This window comes from Triplophysa dalaica, chromosome 15 (assembly GCF_015846415.1).
Source record: "Triplophysa dalaica isolate WHDGS20190420 chromosome 15, ASM1584641v1, whole genome shotgun sequence".
NCBI classification, from domain to species: domain Eukaryota; kingdom Metazoa; phylum Chordata; class Actinopteri; order Cypriniformes; family Nemacheilidae; genus Triplophysa; species Triplophysa dalaica.
The window spans coordinates 1855479-1875126 of NC_079556.1; the positions used below are offsets into that span (position 1 = coordinate 1855479).

Consider the following 19648-nt stretch of genomic DNA (forward strand, 5'->3'; position numbering starts at 1 on the left):
CCGCCCGCCATTTTCCTCTCCATCCTTCAACTGAGCCCCTTTAAACCCTTATTATCTCGCAAATTTGAGCTTCTCGGGAAGTGGAAAATGAGCTGTAAAGTCTATTTAGCACATATCTTTATTCACGTTCCTTCTGAAAAAAAAGTAGGAGAAGTGAAATGGCTCCAGAGAGAAACTCGAAAAGAGATAAAAGCTTTAAGTATTTGCTGACGGCTCTAAAAACGCAACCGCTAATATCAGAATCAGCAAATTTGGAGTTGTGAGTGGACTGAGATAAGATGTTGTGTCGGTGTGAGATGGGTGAGGATGTTGACTACTACAACAACAACTGCCAATTAGTGACGTTGACATTTTCCGGCTAAAATAGTTTTACCATGATGAGACCCCAGCATCATGTCGTTTTCTGTTGTGCTCCAATCTGATAATAATTAAGGCCGTCAAACCATTAATCGCATTCAGAATGAAAGTTTGTGTTTACATAATATTTGTATCGTATTGATAAACACATACATGCATATATTGAATAAAAATAGAAGAAGTGATAAACGTTTATATATCATTTTGATTATTGGTAAATATAGATATATCTAAATATTTCCTAAATATACATTTACATGTATGCGTTTATAAATGCAAAATTAATATGCACAGTACACATACATATCATAGGTTAACACAAACTTTTATTCAGGATGTTTAATCGTTTGACACTCTAAATATAATATACCGGTATTGACAATAACAGAGATATTAATAAACATGAAATATGCTATTAAGTTGTATTATTTAAGTACACTAAGAACAAAGAAAAACAAAACTTTTTCAGAACAGAGTCTCATAAATTCTCTATAAACTCCAAATGTGACAAAGGCAAGTCATCAAACCCAAACATAAACAATAAAAGCTCATAATCTCCGAGGTTGGTAACAGATGTAATTCTCTGGGTAATTACCAGAATGATCAAGCAGTTTTGGAGTTGACACAACTACAAATTACATATCTGTATAATACAAACGACTTTAGTTGAAAGTTGGTATGTAAGACGAGGAAACTTGAACACAATTCAACACAGGTTTGAACTCCAAGCCTCTGCTACTGACGAAACAAAGCCATAACAATTATGAGCGGAGACGGTAGGAAGTATCAAGAAAGCTAGTTAGAAGCAGCGAGACGAACGATAAATCTCACCACCGTCTCGGCAACCCAAAGCCTTTACCATCTGTTGAATTATGCAACACCCTTCATGAGACTTTCAGCACATTGGATAATTACAATTACAAAGTCATTGAAACTCAAACTGAGAAAATATTGCCTTTACCCAAGTGTGAGGTGTAACTTTTCGGAGGGGGCCCGCGGTGCATAATGAAGGAATAAAAGATCGGAAACTTCCACATTTGCAAACGCCCTCATTAATATTTCATCGCGACGGATGGCGGGAATAAAATCGAAGTTCAGACTCGTTTTGCAGTGTCACATCCTCAAATGGATGAATCCATCAAGCTCTGCAGATAAAGCGCGACGTGAAACGCTCTTCTCCTGCAGCGCGGGTGGCGCGGGCTCAACCGGTGAACGGGGAGAGCAGAACAGCATCTGGCACCTCAATCCCTGCGACCTTTCAGCAAAGGAAAAGATCAAAGCCATTAGAGCAGAGAGAGGCAGCCGCATCAATCAGCCCGTTTGTGTTTTCGTGTGCGCGCGGACATTAGGAGCGCGGCTGATTGTCGCTGCCATTTTGGAGACAATTAGCATTGGGGGTGACATTTTGGTTGAAGAGTTTGGATACCGAGACGGTTTCAGAGGTGTCGGAGGGGGACCGCCGAGCCGGGAACACTGCACTCATGTGGTGCTGCTCTAAAGCTTTCAAACAAAACAAAGCAGGGTCATTTGACAGTCTGCTATGTAAATACAGAATACATGAGACATTGAGTGCTGTATTTGGTCAATTTATCATCTCATAAGATTATATTGGCAATATGCAGTAGTGGCTTAAAGTGATGTACAGATGACTTTTTGGTGCAATATTTGTGAGTTTCGTAAACATGCAAAGAACGTGACGACATCATAGTGCGTTGAAAGGGAGGTGTAGACTGAGCTGTGGGTTGCAATTCACAACCTCACCCCTAGATACCGCTAAACTTCACACGCTTGACCTTTATAAGGATATTTAATGGATATCATTATTTGGCAAAAAGGCAAACTCAAGAAAAACGGGAGTTCACTTGAAATGTTGTTGAACATAATTATAAGGTCTGAATGAAGGAAAATATGTATATTTAAAATAAATAGTTGAGGTGAGATGAGATGAGAAACCCAGACTTATAATGGAAATAAAATTTGACTGTTCTTGAACACTCCTCACAAGCAAATTCGATCATGCGAACTTAAAAAGGTAAAAGGTCAGACTTGTTTGCGTTCACTAAAGCACACAAGGTGCTCTTTGGAACATTTTAGGAAGGGATCATCGGGTTTTAAACAAACATGGACCAGAAAATACTGCCTTTACCCTTCTGTCAACTTTGCTTGTTTTTTGGTGCTAAATAAATAAACAAGAGAGACAGAAGTAAGACAGAGAAAGTGAAATCCTTGAATGCACTTTAAGGTCGCTTGGGATAAAAGCATCTGCCTGAAGCACAAATGTAAATGCAAAACAAAAGCATTTTCATTAGTGGTTTCAGTTCTAACTATACATCGCTTGACCACTCATTTCAAAACATATTATAGCACTGACTGTGCACTGAGCCCGAGGAAATCCAGAGAACACTGCTGTTCCCTCCGCTATCACAGCCTCAGCATCACATAACAGACATCAGTCCTGGGGCGGCCGTCTCCATTTCACTTTTTAAACTGCTGCTTTAGCGCTTTAGCACTCTGCGCCTCTCTCTCTCTCTCTCTCTCTCTCTCTCTGTGAAAATGTGCATGATGTGGGCAGAGATTGTGGCTCGCGGTGTATCTCAAGCCATAAGCTCGTCTACGCCCAGGGGAAGTGGGCTAATGTCACATTGAGATGAGGAAGAATGGTAAGATTGAGACTGACCTCACGCTATAAAGCCTTGCCCCTCCGTGTGAGATCTGCTAAAGGAGCAAAAAATCTAGCTCCTTACGTCCAAACACTTTGTTTGGCTCGGAGCGAAATGTTTAAAAGCTGCAATGAAATGCAAACTGTCCATAATGCGCAGCGACATAATGTCCTGGTGGAGCGTTTACAACAAACATGTGCCGTGACTAACTGGGGATATTATCACCAAATGAGAATTGATAATTTCTGCTTTGCAATCCTAAATAAATATTTCCAAATAAAAAGCAACACGGATAGAAATAAAAAGCTAGTCTCAGCCTCAGACGTCACGTTCACGGTCCGTTGGCTGCACGTCTGATGTAAAAGGCACACTTTTTTGGAAACACTTCAGCAGGTTCGAAGTCGTCATCTGATTGGGTTGAATTCCACAGGATTTACAGAAGACGTGCGTGTCGCGTTCTTTTTATGGTCCGCCTGGAAACAACACAAAGCCGACTGATCGAAGAAGTAAGCTATGTTGTTTACAACAAGAATTTAATATGATCGACTAAACGCTAAATTCTTAAAAGTATGCAAGGTTCACTGCATAAACTTAAAATTATTTTTGTTGCTATTAACTTTTGACGTGAGTGTACACTGGCCTGTTTCTGTGGGGGTATTTCCACGCCTCTAAACATGACGTGACACAAAACGAAACGTGATTGTTTTTTTTAAACTGTCAGACATATGGTCTTTAGGACGGGCCTTAGCCAAAGTTCCCAGATCTTCATTACGCGAGAGTCGACTAATAAAAAGCTGACGTTAGCCATATATCTATAATAGAGAGAATTTTGATACATTTTTAACCACCTTTTAAAATGTAACTGCCGAATTCTGCTTTACAAATAATTACATATTCAATCCAGTTTTACTTAATACATTTAATCCTATTTGACGTTTCCTTCATTTTGAAATGGCGAAAAATGATAAATGAATGAAAAATTTGAGGTTCATATTTAATTTCATATATTAAGACAGATCTGAAGGACACCATTAAAATGTACAGCATAGCAGAAATGAACCCTTTCAGATTTTTGTGCTAGACAAATATTTGTTACATTTGATTGTGTCAAGCACTTCTCTCCATAACACCAAGAGTAGTAAGTTAACAGTAACGAAAAGGAATATTTCTAAATTGACATTCAGCTACAAAAGCTATACTTTTGCTATTCTCCTGAACCATTTTTGCAGCCAGATAATTTGATTATAACCCCACGTGGCTGACAATCATTCTCGCCTTTGTGTAAGAAAAAGACCTGTAATATTCTGTTCCGAGTTTAATGTGATGCCAGAGCTGTTAACCTCGGGTGGAAGCCAGCTCCGCTCTCAGAGGTGATGCTGCGGGTTGAATATCTTTAGGTCGAGCGCCTCTTCTGCGGCATCAGAGTAGAGGCCTCCGCTGACAGCTGCCTATCAATTTGACGCTTTCCTTTGGCTTAGCCCTTTCCTGCCTGGAGTGTGCTCTGAGGCCAGCTGTCAATCAAACTCGCATTCTGGTTCACTGCCTCAAACTTTCAAAAGCATGAAAACACTCGAAAAACGCTGGAGTTAACCAGCCGAGCTCTCAGAAGCATTGGTAAAAATGCGAGAGAGCTAAACATTACGACTAGCAAAGCCCTATGGCAATATTAATGCAATAAATTATTTACCGAGAAAGAAAATTGCTCAAGTAGACCATTGACTGTTTTAGAAATGTCTTGAAGTGATTAAGATTGTTAACAGTCAAATGTTTGCATACTACTTAAAAGGATAGTTCACCCAGAAATTAAAAGTCACTCATCGTTTATTCACTCACATGTCATTCAAAACTTGTATATGACTCTTTCTTCTGTGATCACAAAAGAACATATTTTGAGAAATGTCTCAGTGGGTTTGTGTTCATTTAATAGTCAACGGGGGCCAATAATGTTTGGTTACCGACATTCTTCAAAATATCTTATTTTGTGTTCTGCAGAAGAAAAGAAAGTCATATAGTATTGTAATATCATGGGTGAATAAATGATGGAAGAATTTTCACTATAGCTTTACTATTATTATGAAATGTAGAAATAATCACATCTCCACTTTATATTACACTCACACCTTCAAATAACCATGACAGCAATGTCGAAACACAATTTTTATACTGATATTGTAATTCAATGGTACTTTCACTCATACCTGTTTTTTGATAATGCCTCTAACTGAGCATAAAGCACCTCTCCATCTTTGGCTCTCAAAATGGCTTGCAGATTTTCTTCTAGAACCTTCTTGCGCTGCCTGACCCGCCTCAGGACCTGTCCTGCATCCTCAAACATGGACGTGGGCGGCTGGATGCTCTTCAGAATGCTCGGTCTGTTTAAAGGAACGGCTCTGGTGGGAATTGCATCAACGGGGTCTGAGGGCTGCAGGAAAGGAGATCATTTAAATAATGGTATGTATTTTCAGAGGTGTGCATATTTCCTTAAAAATCTATTTAAAAGAGCAGCTTTGGAGAAAAAAAGAAGACAAATCTATTCATTAACATAAAAATAAATGCATTTAATTTTGATGTTAAATAAAAGTTGGCATAACTTCATTACCGTTATATCTCAAACAATTAAATTAACTCTTTATTTTTTTTCATATTAAATGATCTGAAATGTGCCAATGAAAATGGAAAAAATTCAAAATCCTCCCCATTGAAAAAACGACTGCAGTAAACTTTATCATTTACCATAGTAAACGGTGGAAAATTGTAGACTACTATAGTAAAAATTGTAGTATACTTAAATATTCGGTAACAATAAGCCGAATAATTCGGCTTTACAATAAGGTGATATTGTTAACAGTAGTAAATGCATTAGCTAACAATAAACAAGTTAGTTTTTCAGCATTAATTAATCCGTTAATGTTAGGTAATGTCAATACATTTATTCATGTTCATTTGTGGTCCATTAAATAATGTTAATAGTGAAAGCGTTTGATTTTAATAATGTTTAATTAAATGCTAAAATTGACATAAACTAACATTAATAAATGCTGTAGAAGTATTGTTTATTCTTAGTTCATGTTAGCTAATGCATGAACTAATTGTTCACAAATAGCACCTTATTATAAAGTGTTACCAAATATTCTGTAGCTTTAACTACTGTGAACTAATGCAGTTTAGTAAATACCGTAGTGTACTTTAATATTTACAATGACGAAGTAAAAAAAATACTACAGTATCCTATCGTAAATACAGTATTTTTCTTGTAGGATTAGATCAAATATAGGTGACTGCTGTTGTGTAAATCTTGGCCCGAAGCGCAGCATCCCTCCCTGTAGTACACATATCACGTTCCTTCTCGGCAAGCATGAAAGTGGGCAGCCGAGGGTCCTTGGCTGTCTCTTTCTCTCATCCTCTCCTGAATATAAATCTGTCGAAGAGCTCCATAAATCCATTACACAGACCAGCAGATGCTGCCCTGGCGAGCTCGACGAGAGATTTTAACCTGAACCCTGTACTCCTGTCGAACGTTAAGCTACATCAGAGATGCTAAAATACTGTTAATCACGATTTACAAAGATCCTCTTCCAGCACACAATGAATTTGTCGTTCACATCATGATCGATATTGGGGCAGAGGGGATGCATTTGCAGTACGTTTACAACTTACTAGACAACTGTTTTATTCAAGTTTGGTACAAAGAGTGTCAATTCATATAATATGTAACATAACAACGAAGAGATTCAAAGGAAAAAATTAATGGCAACAACAAGAGGCTGAGATTATTGACTCGGACGAAAAGATACAAACCCCAACACAAAGAATGCTGAAATTTGCTGCAGCGGCTTACAGAAGTGTTTTTCAGAGTCATTTGCAAATTTCTTTTCTAACCCCAGGTGCAAACTAGCGATAACAACGCTGATTTATCTGAACGGTCTTTGAATAGCAGCGTGCCTTAAATTACACGACACAAAAGGTACCGGTGTGCCTATCTGTTGTTGTGTATAGAAAACGCTCAGAGGAAACCTCGTAAACCAGGCACTGCAGAAGATGGGGTTGCCATGGAAACCTACCATGGAGATGGGGGTAGTGGAAGGAGGCGGGACCGGGGTGAAGGGTGTGAGATGGCTGCTCCTGCTGTTCTGGGTCGACTTTGCATGCTGCGCAGGAAACGCATCAGCACTCTGAAAGGACGAGGACCGACATGCAGAATCTTAGTTGCCTTGAACCCAAACTTAAACTTGTATGTAAAACATTAGACGCATCGACATGCTTTTGCATGCAATTAAACATAACTAGCAATATAACATTTCTTATTTTTTTCAAAATGGCACACGTTGGAAATCAGCCGCTGGCGCATGACGTGTTAGTTCACTACGCAGTGTGAATGACATTCTGTTAAAACAGGCCAGACTGCAGGACCAGTGACTGAGCGTGAGCGAGAGAGAGCGAGAAAGAGAGAGAGAGAGTTCCTGACAGCGGCCAAAGAGCATTCAGATCCTGCATCCTCAATTATATGCTAATGTGTCATTTGCTGTATGTTACATTATTCCGGGCTGATGGAATTTTTCAGCCGCAGAGACGTGACTGGAAACTTAATGCCGTAGTGGGAGAGCGAGTGTGACAGTAATGGATGGAAACAGGCAGTGGCACATTTGGTGAGAATGAAGAAGTGCTGTAATTTATTAGTGTGGGAGGCAGAGGAATGAAACAATTGGAAAAATTGGTGTCTGGTCAATGAGACACAAATGTCTTGCTTCAGTGTCTCGGCTTGATTTCATCAGCGCCCCCCCCCCCCCCCCCAATTAGATTAAGTCGATCCGGAGCTCAACACTTGGGCGGTCATTGGGCCACTTTAAGAGAGCAGAAACCTGCTGGTGCTGCGTGATACGATGGTACATACGGCGGTTAAAATGTCTTAATTATCCATCTGTAACTGTTTAAAATCTTGTTTTAAACTTCAGTGTTACATGTGAAGCTGTGACTTGTGGTTAGGAATAATCTTTTGCATTGCGTTTGGTATATAAAAAAGAGAAAATAACCAAAATAAGATCAAATACATTTTAGTAGTAAACAAGTAAATTCAAGGCATGAAAAAATGTAATTATTTATATACAAACAATTGGCATTTAGATTCCAATGAAAATAACTATTACTGTATCTAGCGTCCAACCCAAGCCAACAACAAGCTTCATTTCTTAATGAATAAGCTATTCAAAGGACACATGTGGGTATTTTGTCCTGAAATATGCCTCAGAATTCAGACTTAAGATGTCCGTTTTAACAGTCATCCTCCCATTTCAGAGTAATGACAAATAAGAAGAAGCTAGCCACTTAACCTTTAATAGGTTATCGTATTGATTTCTGAGGCTCTCACCTGCATTAGTCGACTCATCTCATTTTTTAGTTGGCCCAGATCTCGCAGCATCTCACCGGCCCTCTGCACGGCTGAGCTGGAAGATGTCATGTGTGTCTGTTCTCTCTGGTCCTCCAGTTTGCTCCGTTGCTTCACGGCTGGTTCTGATGGTCCTTGGTTTTCAGAACATGATGCTTTAGGTGACATCTCTGTGCTTCTGCAAAAGCATCAAAGAGATAAGACTTGCATTTATTTTTCAGTGAGATGCTTCATACATGAAGTCACATATACAGCTGTGATAATCATTTTTGTTTAATTCTGTGAACTACTAACAAAATTTCTCCCAAATTTCAAATAAAAATATTTTTTCTTTTTGCATTTAAACTGCTCATAATTGTTTTTTCCAGACGTCAAATACTGCAAAGAAACCAAATTCATATTCACTTTATAGCAATATAAAAGTAATAGTTAAAGAAAAAGTTAAAGTTAAGGGAAAATTTAAAAACATTTTTGATGTGATGACCTCTTTTATCACAGTTTTCATGTGTCTTGTCATGCTGTCTTTCACATTGCTGTTGGATGAGTTTATGTAATTTCAGAGGTTTTATTTTGTAAAAAATTCAACCGACATTGGACTGAAATGACCACAATACATCTTAAAAATGCTTCCCGCGGCTTTAGAGTTTCTTGCTCATATGTCAATGAGAACATGGTTACCAAAGACACACAAGAACAATTCATTTGTGTAAATCTTCCAAAAAATGCAAAAATTATGTTTTACAAATGCATGTAAACTCGAATGTTCAGAGTAATTAAATAGATAAAGTAGTGTTCACTTAATTTTATATAAAAAGTACTGACTTAAATATTTTCAGTTTCTATTAGTTTCAACTTATTCCTACTTTTGTTATTGTAACTTAATTTAAACAAGTTAATTCAACACGATTTGTTGATAATGATTTTCAGTTCCCATCATGCTTTAAGTGAGTACATTTTGAAATTAGGTGTTATTTTTTGCGTTTTTAGAAAGGATAAAGCTACAGTTAATGATAAATGTTAATTTATCTTTGATATTTAGAAGAGTTTGTTGTATTTTTGAGTTTGGGGTTGCCATTCTTGGTGCTTATGCTTAGATTGTGGGAGGTGCCATAGCTCTCGTATGTTTGCATGTTTCTGTTAAGGCTGTTTGTTTATTGTTGATGTAGCTGAAATGTTTAGGTTGTCTTAAGACCTTTTATCTAACTGTAAATAAAAAAAGGAGTTACCTTATTAAACGTTCAAAATTAAGAGGTATTAACATGCATGAGTGCAACAAACTCAAAACTTGATAGTTCTGCTTACTTAAAATTGGGAACATCATAATTTTAAACCATCTGATGTAACTGATTATCTCTCATTTTTACTTTATTTAATCATATTTATAGTGCACCAAAATTTGCTTTGCTTGTTTCATCCTTGTAGCCTATGAAATAAATGTCAACCCCGAGTTAAGAATCTTAAACATCAATATTTTTGCACATTGGTGATGTTTTCCATCACCAACCTCAATAACGCCAATCTCACAATACCAAACGCTGTGCAGTTAACTCAACTGACAGATATATTGACATTATATCATTACAATTCAGTGTACTAATAATCCAGTTAAAGGATTAGTGTTCCTCACACACACAGACTATTATCATACAGAGTTTAGCTGAAGGACTGTGAGGTCGTCCAGCAATGATGCTCGCCTCTTTAATCAGAGAATTGAGTGAACGAACGCCCCGAAACAGTGCCGGAGGATGGAACTCATCGCCCTCTCCTCGACTCCCCTACTGACCCTATCCGTCCTAACAGCTCAGCGTTTACACCACATGTCACGTGAGCGGCACCAGGGAGAAAACCCGAAACAGGCCAGACTGAATCTGAAATATGTATTTATACTGGCAGGTAAGCAGAAAGCTGAGGGGCCTGGAGGCCTCCGGCTCAGGGGTTTGTCGGGTTTTAGCCGTCTGGTTACACAGCATTTGGTTGCCAGGCCATCTAACGTTACTGTGAAGGCAATTTCTCCAACACTGAAACGCTTGTCTAACGTTGCGGCAATTAATCATCTGCTGACGGTTTCGGTTTGCCAAAATTATGCTGCACATTTGAACAATAAAAGGCAGACAGGTTCTCGGGCAGATTGCATTGTCTATTCTTGACAGAGAGAGCAAAACAGGTTATTTAAACATGATTTCTAAATCAGCGACTTGGTTATTTTTTAGCCCACAATAACAAAAAACACAACCACATAAAACACATTCAAAGGACTTATTAGGACGTCTGCAGCCTGATTAGTTCCATGAAATTATCTTAGATTCTTATTTCTCTCTGTTGACTTTGAGATGAAATGAGACTTGGGCAATTTCTTGACAGGTTTCAGGAAATTCACCAGGAACTTTCTCCCGTCTGCAGGGAGAGAAGCAGTGCTAAATGTCATCCGGAGGGTTAATATGGGTTTCTTGTTACAATGATTGCTTCTTCACACAGGTTTGCTCTCACATACTTGGACAGGGTTCTTTAAAGATCCATGTTGCCCTTTAAGCCACAAAGACAAAGAGCTGTTACGTGAGAATGGATACTTGAAGAAAGGAAAGCGTTGGGCTTGACGGCTTTATTTAGAGAGAGAGAAGCTGGTGGAATGAAAAAGGGAAGAGCGCGAGACGATTGAAACGAAGCGAAGATGACAAAATGAGAAAAAACGAGAAAGCACAAGAACGAAAGTGGAACAAGGAGGAAAATGAAATGTGATACAGCAGGACAAAGAGAGAGAGAGAGATAGGCAAGATAGGTATTTTGTTCAAATTTTTGCCAGCACTACACGTATATATAGCAATCCCAGAATGCACTGCAACAAGCTCAGCAACAAAATGAAAAGCTTTAAATAAATGTGAATAAAAATTGTAATGAATTTGATAAAAAGTAGGCACACCAGAGCTCCAAAAATGTAAAAAATTGATATGAAACTTTTGAAAATCTTAATACATTTTTTTTATATTTTTGGAGCTTTGGTGTGTCGACTTTGTGTAAAATTCTTTCTTTATTTTTTGGTCTAGCACCCATTTGAGGATGTTGTGCAAGCTTTGGTGTTCTTTTTTTAAATAAAAATGTAAATAAATAACAGACAGGCTGAGGTAGCTCACTATCTGCACATCATGAGGTCCTTTGTAAAATGCCCATCCGTGCACGCATCATAAAGCTTCGAAAGGGGATTCGAGTAATATCTAATGATCAGAATAGCACAAAGATTTACTGACAAATGTCAATGAGTCAAAAAAAACTTTTTGAGAAAATAGTGAACAAATATATTAACAAAATGTCATTGGTGCTAAAATAGGGTTCATCTGAATGAAACTGATGAACCCTATTTTCAAAAATGAAAATTCTCCAGTTGTTCCAAACCTTTGCTAGGTTGAGCAGGAGAAAGATATTTGGAAGAATGTTAGCCTACAACAATTTCTTAGGCACCGACTCTCAATAGTAGGAAAGTAATTGTGTATTTTTTTAAAGTTATTTTGAGGAATTTAAAAGAGCAAGCAGTTCTGCGGCACCTTTGACTGATTTTTCCTACTAGTCAATGGTGATAGAATTATCTGTTGCTTACATTCTTCCAAATATCTTTCTCTGTGTTCATTAGAACAAAGAAATTTAGATTTGGATTTGGAACAACTTGAGGGTGAGTAAATAAAGACAGATTTTTTATCTATGGGTGAACTGTTCCTTTGAAGGATTCAACAGGAAAAAAGCAACCTGCAAGAAAAAATGTGCAGTCAGACAAGAGACAGAAAATGGCCAAATCACATCAAATTAGCATTTTATTCGAGCAACAAAACTTGCTCATCTTAAATGACCGACAGTCACCTCCTCTCCTATAAAAAGCCGGTAGGTGAAGGATACGATACAGACAAAACATCTAAATTCTCTCAAGGTGAAGCGTCTGATGCTGAAGACGGCTGCGTTAACCCGAGACAGGGTTGTTTTTGATCCAGCGCTTGGCAACAGACAGCACAACATGCAGATGCATTAGACATCCGTCTCATCAGAGACGCCTCTCTGTCCCCAGGTTTCATTTGCTGACAGGAAGCCAGCCAAAGAAACAGGTGCTTTTTTGCCTTTTGTAGCTTCGCAATAAATAAACATGAAGGGGGGAGCGGCGGGGCACGGAGTGACGGTTTCCACGCGGCACGCTTCCCTCAATCAGCTTTAAGATGCCACAGAAAGAAGCTAATCCATTTGAAGAGGGAGATGCCAGGATTTTTGATCTCGCTCAAATTGATTAGGTGTAGATACGATGGGAGGGGGGGGATGCCCGATGGAGGTCACACGATGCTAATGTCGGAGACATCTTCGCAGAAAACACGGCGGTTAATGAGTTTCCCTGTTTGTGTGTCGACGTTCGGTGGTGATAGAAATTGTTTTTAAATGATGCACTGCCAGACGGTGTATGGATTTTCCTGCTGAAATATTCATATGGACGGGTTATTTGTGTGCCAATGAGAAAGCATAATCAATATATGACACCTGCCAGATCGTACGACATAATAGTTACGCCCAAATATTTCTCAAATCGAATTACAACTTTCCGTCACCTTCCAGAGAAAAGAAGCGTTTTATCAACGCTCGGCACATTTTTCTGGTTTATCGCAGCGATAGACATCACCTTTGGTTTAACTCAACAAGACGGCAAACCTCAAGGACAAACCCTACGCTTGGAGAATCGCTTTTAACAAACAGAGAGAACAATTCATTATCCAAAAGCTGCAAAGCCCCAAAAATAGAACAAAGAAACAAGATGTTTTCCCCATTCGTCCAATCAGAACGCTTGGTGTCTGCCTTCATTTGTCTGTCACAACAGATCTGGAGCAGAAACGAGAGGGAAGAACCTCTTTTTGAAGAGGTGAAAGGAGGATGGAGGAAGGGTGACGTCTTCTAACCTCGGCGATCGTGAAACGGCGACCGCTGGCTTCGCTAATGGTGGCACATGAGTTTTAACCCTCCTGTGAAGAGATTTCATTTCATTGATTCAAATTTTATAGAAAGATGAGTGAAATGTCAGGGGCAGGTGGGATATTCATCATGGGGTTCCGCGCTTCACACAGCGAGGGAAACCTGAGGAACAAAAGATCCTGCAGGTTTTCAGTCTACTGACGATATTTATAAATATGACCGCATGCTGTTTCGATGACAGACAGGTTATTATTTCATGAAAGAGGGATGTCTTCTGTTTAAAATAGAATGAATAGACAACGGCCATGTCAGGAGATGAGGATAACTGTACTGCTGCAAAAAATATTTGTATAGGTCTATATATACTTCAGAAGATGTAAACAAAGCTGGTCTGACGCGGTCCAGAAGAACTTCCTGTTTGGGTTTTTTAACACAACACAAACCTTTAAACAAAATTGCAACCAACAGAACATTTATAACCGAAGCAAAAGTGATATCAATTGATTTAAATTGAAACTTACTTCCAAAACATCACAAATTTCAATGACTTTTCACAAAACAAGTTGTTATAGAACATATAGCCGCAAAGAAATTGGAGACTCTTTCAATATTATTTTCAGTTTTTCTGGATTTATCATTTTTAGGTTTTTTATATTTAGGTCAAATTATCATTAATGTTTAATTCTGTGAACTACTAACAAAATTCTCCCAAATTTTAACTATAAATATTGTTTCTATTTGCATTTATTGGCAGAAAATGAAAACTGTCTGTCACGGTCTGACGGTCTGTCATTGAAAAATAAACCTGAATTCTAAAATTAAACTAAGAAAGGAATAATATAAGTTGGCGCAACTCATGTGTGGCAGTAGGGCTGTCACAATATAAGATTTTCGCTAGACAATTATTATGAACAAAATAACTCACAATAACAATATTATAGAAACATTGAAAAAAAAAATTCTGTGTGCGTTTCTTTTTTTTGCATGTCGCTATATTGTGCAACAATATACGCCTGTTACGTCCCTTATATCAACCCTGATTTTTAACCACAATATTTCCTAAAAAACAATGTGGATGCAAGTAGCTGATATGACAATGATAACTAGTAAACTAGCAACCGCAGAGAAAAACAAATCAATGACAGATTTTCTACCTAAAGCCACTGCCTCCTACAAACATCACTGCAAGCATTTAAGCAACAGGGTGGCTTGCATCTCATTCCCTAACAACAGACTGTTTTTCTGCGCCGTGCATTAGCCAAAGGGACCCATCATCCATCATGGCGACCCGCGGCTGCACAGATGCTGGGTAAACCCCGCTCATCTAAATGCCATCTCGCACACACCGACCCGAGCACGGATGCTCTTTCCACCATACCAGCCGCAACAGATGTGGCCACGGACCTCGCTATTTAAATCCGGCCACCTGATGCCCGGGGCTGTGGTGAGAACTCCGGTGGCACAGCATGGGTGAGCGCGGTTCTTTGGTGCTCATTTATCATGATTTGTACAGGGTGCCCTACTTCCCTTAATGCTCTTCATCATATTGGTTTTTGGGTGATTATGTTTTTGGATTGTGTAGTCTGTGTGAATGTCCTCTGGATACAGACGCTGTATTTTCACCTGCATCAGAAGCATATACATATAAATATATGACAGACACTGTTAAAAATATTGGGTTATTTCAGGAAGAGAAATTAGATCAATAAACACTGTCCACTTCATTGCAAACATCCATAGAAAAAGAACGGAATTGGGTATTTCAAACTGATATTTATTTCCTCTGCTTCACAGATAATGAAGGGAATCGAGGGAGAAACCCGGAAATGAAATTTAAAAGCAATTTTACAGGACAGAACGGAGATGGGTCTGGAAGAGAAGACTATGCAGGATGATGAAACTCTTCTCTGAATTGCTCCTCTTACAATCCCTCAAGGATTTTGTCACACTGTGCGCACACAGCTCCAATTTCTTATGTTCCCTGAGAACACACATTTTAGTTCTGTTCCAATAACCCACATAAGATAGTTTTGGTGAACATCTAAAGCATCGTTGCATGTTTTTTTCTTTCTGCATGGGGCGATCTCAAGTTTTCCATTTGCTTTGCAGAAATGCGACTGACAACAAATAAATCTGCAGATTTTGGACGTGGCATTCAAAAAGACTGCAAGCTTTCCAAGTTTTAAAACACAGCTAATGTCTCATGCACAATGCCAACTTCCACTGCATACACTTATTTGTGTACAATAATGACAAATAACAGAGCTTGTGAAAAGTAACACAAGTGCCATTTAAAGCCGTAAAAAAACTAACACCCCATTGTGTTGGATATTTAATAGCAAGACTCCTTATGTGCAAATATAGTTCCCTACCCGTAATGTCACGACAGGGTGGATACCGTGACATTTTGGCAGGATCAAGGTCAGTTTATTGGCTTTACGTTGGTGCAGGCAGGAGCTGTCTATCAGTAGTGGGTGACATTTAAACTGGAGTCCACTAATGTGGTGAGAGTCTCAATGGAGAGAGCCTGCTTACAGCAGGGAGAGCACACACACACACATATTGAATGCAGGCAGATATCAACATACAAATCTCACATTTACACAGTAAATGTGCTGTTGCTTTGCAACAGAGGTCGTCCATCCATCAGTTCAAACATATGCGTGACAATAAAACAGAACGCTGTTTGGTCAATATAATAGCCAGTCGCGGAGAGCCGTGCTAACAACATAAAAAAATCTGCTTACAAATCACTGTGCAACGCCCAAAGCAGATAACTGGTTTTGTTGCATAGATGCACTCCGATATGTTAAAGGTTCACACAAAACAAATTGCTGAATTGTCTTTACCCATAGTCAGGTCAAATTAGAAATTAATTTAAGGCAGTGGTTCTCAAACTTTTTGTAAGGCACCCCCTGTGTAGGGTGCATCCTCTTGAGCCCCTCAAAAATGTATAATCTTACACTTAGAAATGTAGTTAAAAACATAAAACACATTCAATTACAAAATGCTGGAATAACAATTATTTAGTTAGGTGGCCTTATTTTTTGAACACACAAAATGTATGATAAATTCATGAAATGCCACAAAAACCTTGCCTACGTGGATCCATTGCTGGCTCAAATATAAACTTTTTGGGGGGGAATTTATAGGGTTATAGGTTTGTCCACTTTTAACCCAACGCTCCATTTTTTTGATTAATCAGCAATACCCTTATAGACTTAAAATAACAATAAAACAACAATAAAATTGATAGAAATGTACATAATATTTATACAACAAATTAACCAATGGTCGGGCTTGTTCATATTTGTCCTAACCTATGGGGTGAAATAAGCTAGGATTTTTTATGTACAGTAGAATATCTTCAGGCACAAGGACTCATTTGCTTAGTAAAAAACGTATTTATCAAAGCAATAGGACAGTCTAAAGACCAGACTGTAATCATATTTCATTAATGGAGGAAATGCTTAAGAATCGCAAAATTTAAAAGTATAAAAGTAAATATACTGTGTTGACCCTGGAACAACATTTCTGTGAAAACCCAAAATGTATCCATAAAATCAGGTGTGGAATTGCTTGTAAACTTAAACGTCAGATTAAATAGCATTTAATAGATGTAAATGTGAACTTGTAAACTAAAGTGTGATTGGTATGAGAGCCAAGGACATTTCCCAAGACCCCCTACAACCCAAACTGTTCAAGCATCAGTCGAAATATTGGGAGTTACGTGTGCACATCTATGTCTACAGGAACTCGGCTCCACTTCATGCCTTAAAACGCCTTATAGCTGTGAATATATTCACACCACAGCACCATCACTCAACCAGAATTACTTAAACACAGCCTGAAAAGAAACTAAAGAAAGACACACGTTACGTTCTGCTTCACAATGCACAATCCTTTTCTCCTCAATTCACATAACACCTGTGCACGCGATAACAAATTCAGCGATACCGCTTTCTGTGCACCCGAACGAGACAAGAATTTCATTCCAGCGTTTCTGCAGCCCGCGGCCTCCTCCTCTCCAGGCCCTCCAGCGCTTTCGGCTGCATGTGAATGACTCCGAGCAGGTGGAAAAAACGTGAGGGCTAGAGCGGAACAACGGTATGTGGCGGCATTAGTATTCCGCTCCTTGTCCTGCACTCTGCCGACCTTCCCAGCATCCTCCTCAGCGATCACCAGCACACACGCTTGTTATTAAACCATAAACAGGCTTCCTCATTTATATACATCCGGCTTAATACAAAGCTCATGCACGCTTTTATTAATGTAAAGGTTTGCATGGTTCAAGCATATTTATGTTAGCATACACGTGTGGGGGTCTGCAGTTCCAACCTACCCTGTTGAAGCCCTATTGCCTACTTCACAGTATGCACACTACTCAAGTATGCTTAAAACCTTAGTATGCAAAAACAGTAGGTGGTGGTCTCATGCACCAATTGAGGTTTCATGTATGCATGAGATGGACGTCTCTCTATCCCATGAGGCCGTGGGAGGTGAGAAGCCACTGAATTCCAATTGTTTGTAAATTAAAAATAGAGGCGAGCGACTGAACCTGTTTTGTAAACGAAGATGGTTTGTTTTGTTACATCAACCTTCTGCACTGAAGCCGAACTCATTTCCAACCAGCCCCTTTTGCACACGGTGACTCACTCCCTCAATGTGACACCTCACCTTGAGCAAGGAGTCATTGGCTCTCCCCTATAATTCTCTTCCTCTGTCTGCCTGCTGCCCTTTGTGTTTCTCCTTATCTTCTCTGCCTTTCTCGCTCCGTGTAAACAAACCCCCCCCACACCCACGTCTTCTGCCGAAAGAGCTCCCGTCTCGGCGAGGGGGATGCGATCGCCACGTATTAGGCGAGGGGGCGGCAGAGCCATTACCTAGCAACAGGGCCAGCTGTGATTGGCTGGTTGTATCAGACGTTCAAGGGGGTTTGGTTGGGGCAGAGAAAATGAGGATGAGGGCAGCTGAAACGGGGGAGACGAGGCTATTTTCTGCTCGTGTCATCGGCGCTCGTCGCATCGGAACGACACGGTAAGAGCTCCTCCCCACGGCCTGCCTTACTGATGGAAAGGCCAGCCGACAGAAATGACTCGCGGCACCCACTGCAGTCAGACGTCCTGTCAAAAGAGCACATTTCTCATGAAAAAATGATATTACATCACGCGCAGGATTCTTCTGTTCCATGAAGTTTGGAGCAAATGCTTGCAGAAGACGTAGGCGTGACATGATAAAATGTCATACGCATACGCTTTCTGTTTTTTTCATTCTGAGCCTATATTCTGCCTTTTACTGACTGACAATGTACGTCAAGGCGTGTAACTAGTTATTTAACTTCATTGGTTTCAGAATGACAGTTGTGCTATAAACATATTTCATCATCCTGAATTATTAACAGCCTTATTACACAACTAATAGACACAAAATAATGATGCGATACTGATGCGAGACCACCGAGAAGGTAACATCAGATAAACATACCACGGTTAAAGAGACGGTTCACATAAAAAAAAAATGTGTTCATCATTAATTTACCGTTACGTTATTCAAAACATGTACATGACTTTCTTTTATGTAGTGTTTTTGTGTCCATACAAGGGAAGTCGATGCGGGCATATGTTGCATGTATACCAAAATTCTTCTAAAATATCTTCTTTTGTGTTCGCAGGAGGGTGAAGTATGATTGAAAAATCTTCATTGTACTAATTTATAATGTACCAATCTAATCTTACATATTATTTAGTATGTAAATTACAACGTGATACAGTCTCAGGACACAACAGGGTAACCCAAAAAGATAAGAACTTCATAAAGGAAATGAAAACCTCATATATACTCACAGATGGACAAAGAAAACAGACACAGAACTTATCAGACCTACTTCCTACCGAACTTTGGCACGCTTTGCTCAATTATGCGGCTGCTGGACATCCGCAGCCATCTGCAGCGGAGGCAGTGAGTGACATATGATTAATATCCAGCGCCACGGACAGTGAATGTAAGAAAAACAACCCACCAGTGTAAATGGAGAGTGCACTTCATAAATATGCACTACACCCTGGTATAAATCTGACAACGTGAAGGAAATACACCAGGGACAAGAGAGACCGATGCAGTCCGCGGAGGCTGAGAGAGGAGCCGGGATTTCATAAATCACCGTAAAGGAACAGGGCTCTGCTCTCCTGTACGACTCAACATCTGTGCGGCTGCCATCAGCAAACACGCTGCAATGTGCCACGGACCTTTGGTGGAAGGCTAGAGGAGTTGGGTTTTAAAGAGACAGTTCACCCTCAAATTGAATTATATTCATTTA

The 19648-nt window shown here is 39.3% G+C and overlaps 1 protein-coding gene across 6 annotated transcripts in view; it reads right to left on the reverse strand.

Annotated features, from left to right (window-relative positions):
* kiaa0586 (KIAA0586 ortholog) overlaps positions 1-19648 on the reverse strand; it is a 95572-nt gene that overhangs the window by 52065 nt on the left and 23859 nt on the right. For all 6 annotated transcript variants that reach the window (XM_056767564.1, XM_056767571.1, XM_056767565.1 and 3 more), the window contains exons 11-13: positions 8383-8578; positions 7079-7189; positions 5216-5439 (exon numbers count right to left, since the gene is read on the reverse strand). In XM_056767564.1, coding sequence (XP_056623542.1) covers positions 5216-5439; positions 7079-7189; positions 8383-8578 — 531 coding nt within the window. The remainder of the gene's footprint in view (positions 1-5215; positions 5440-7078; positions 7190-8382; positions 8579-19648) is intronic.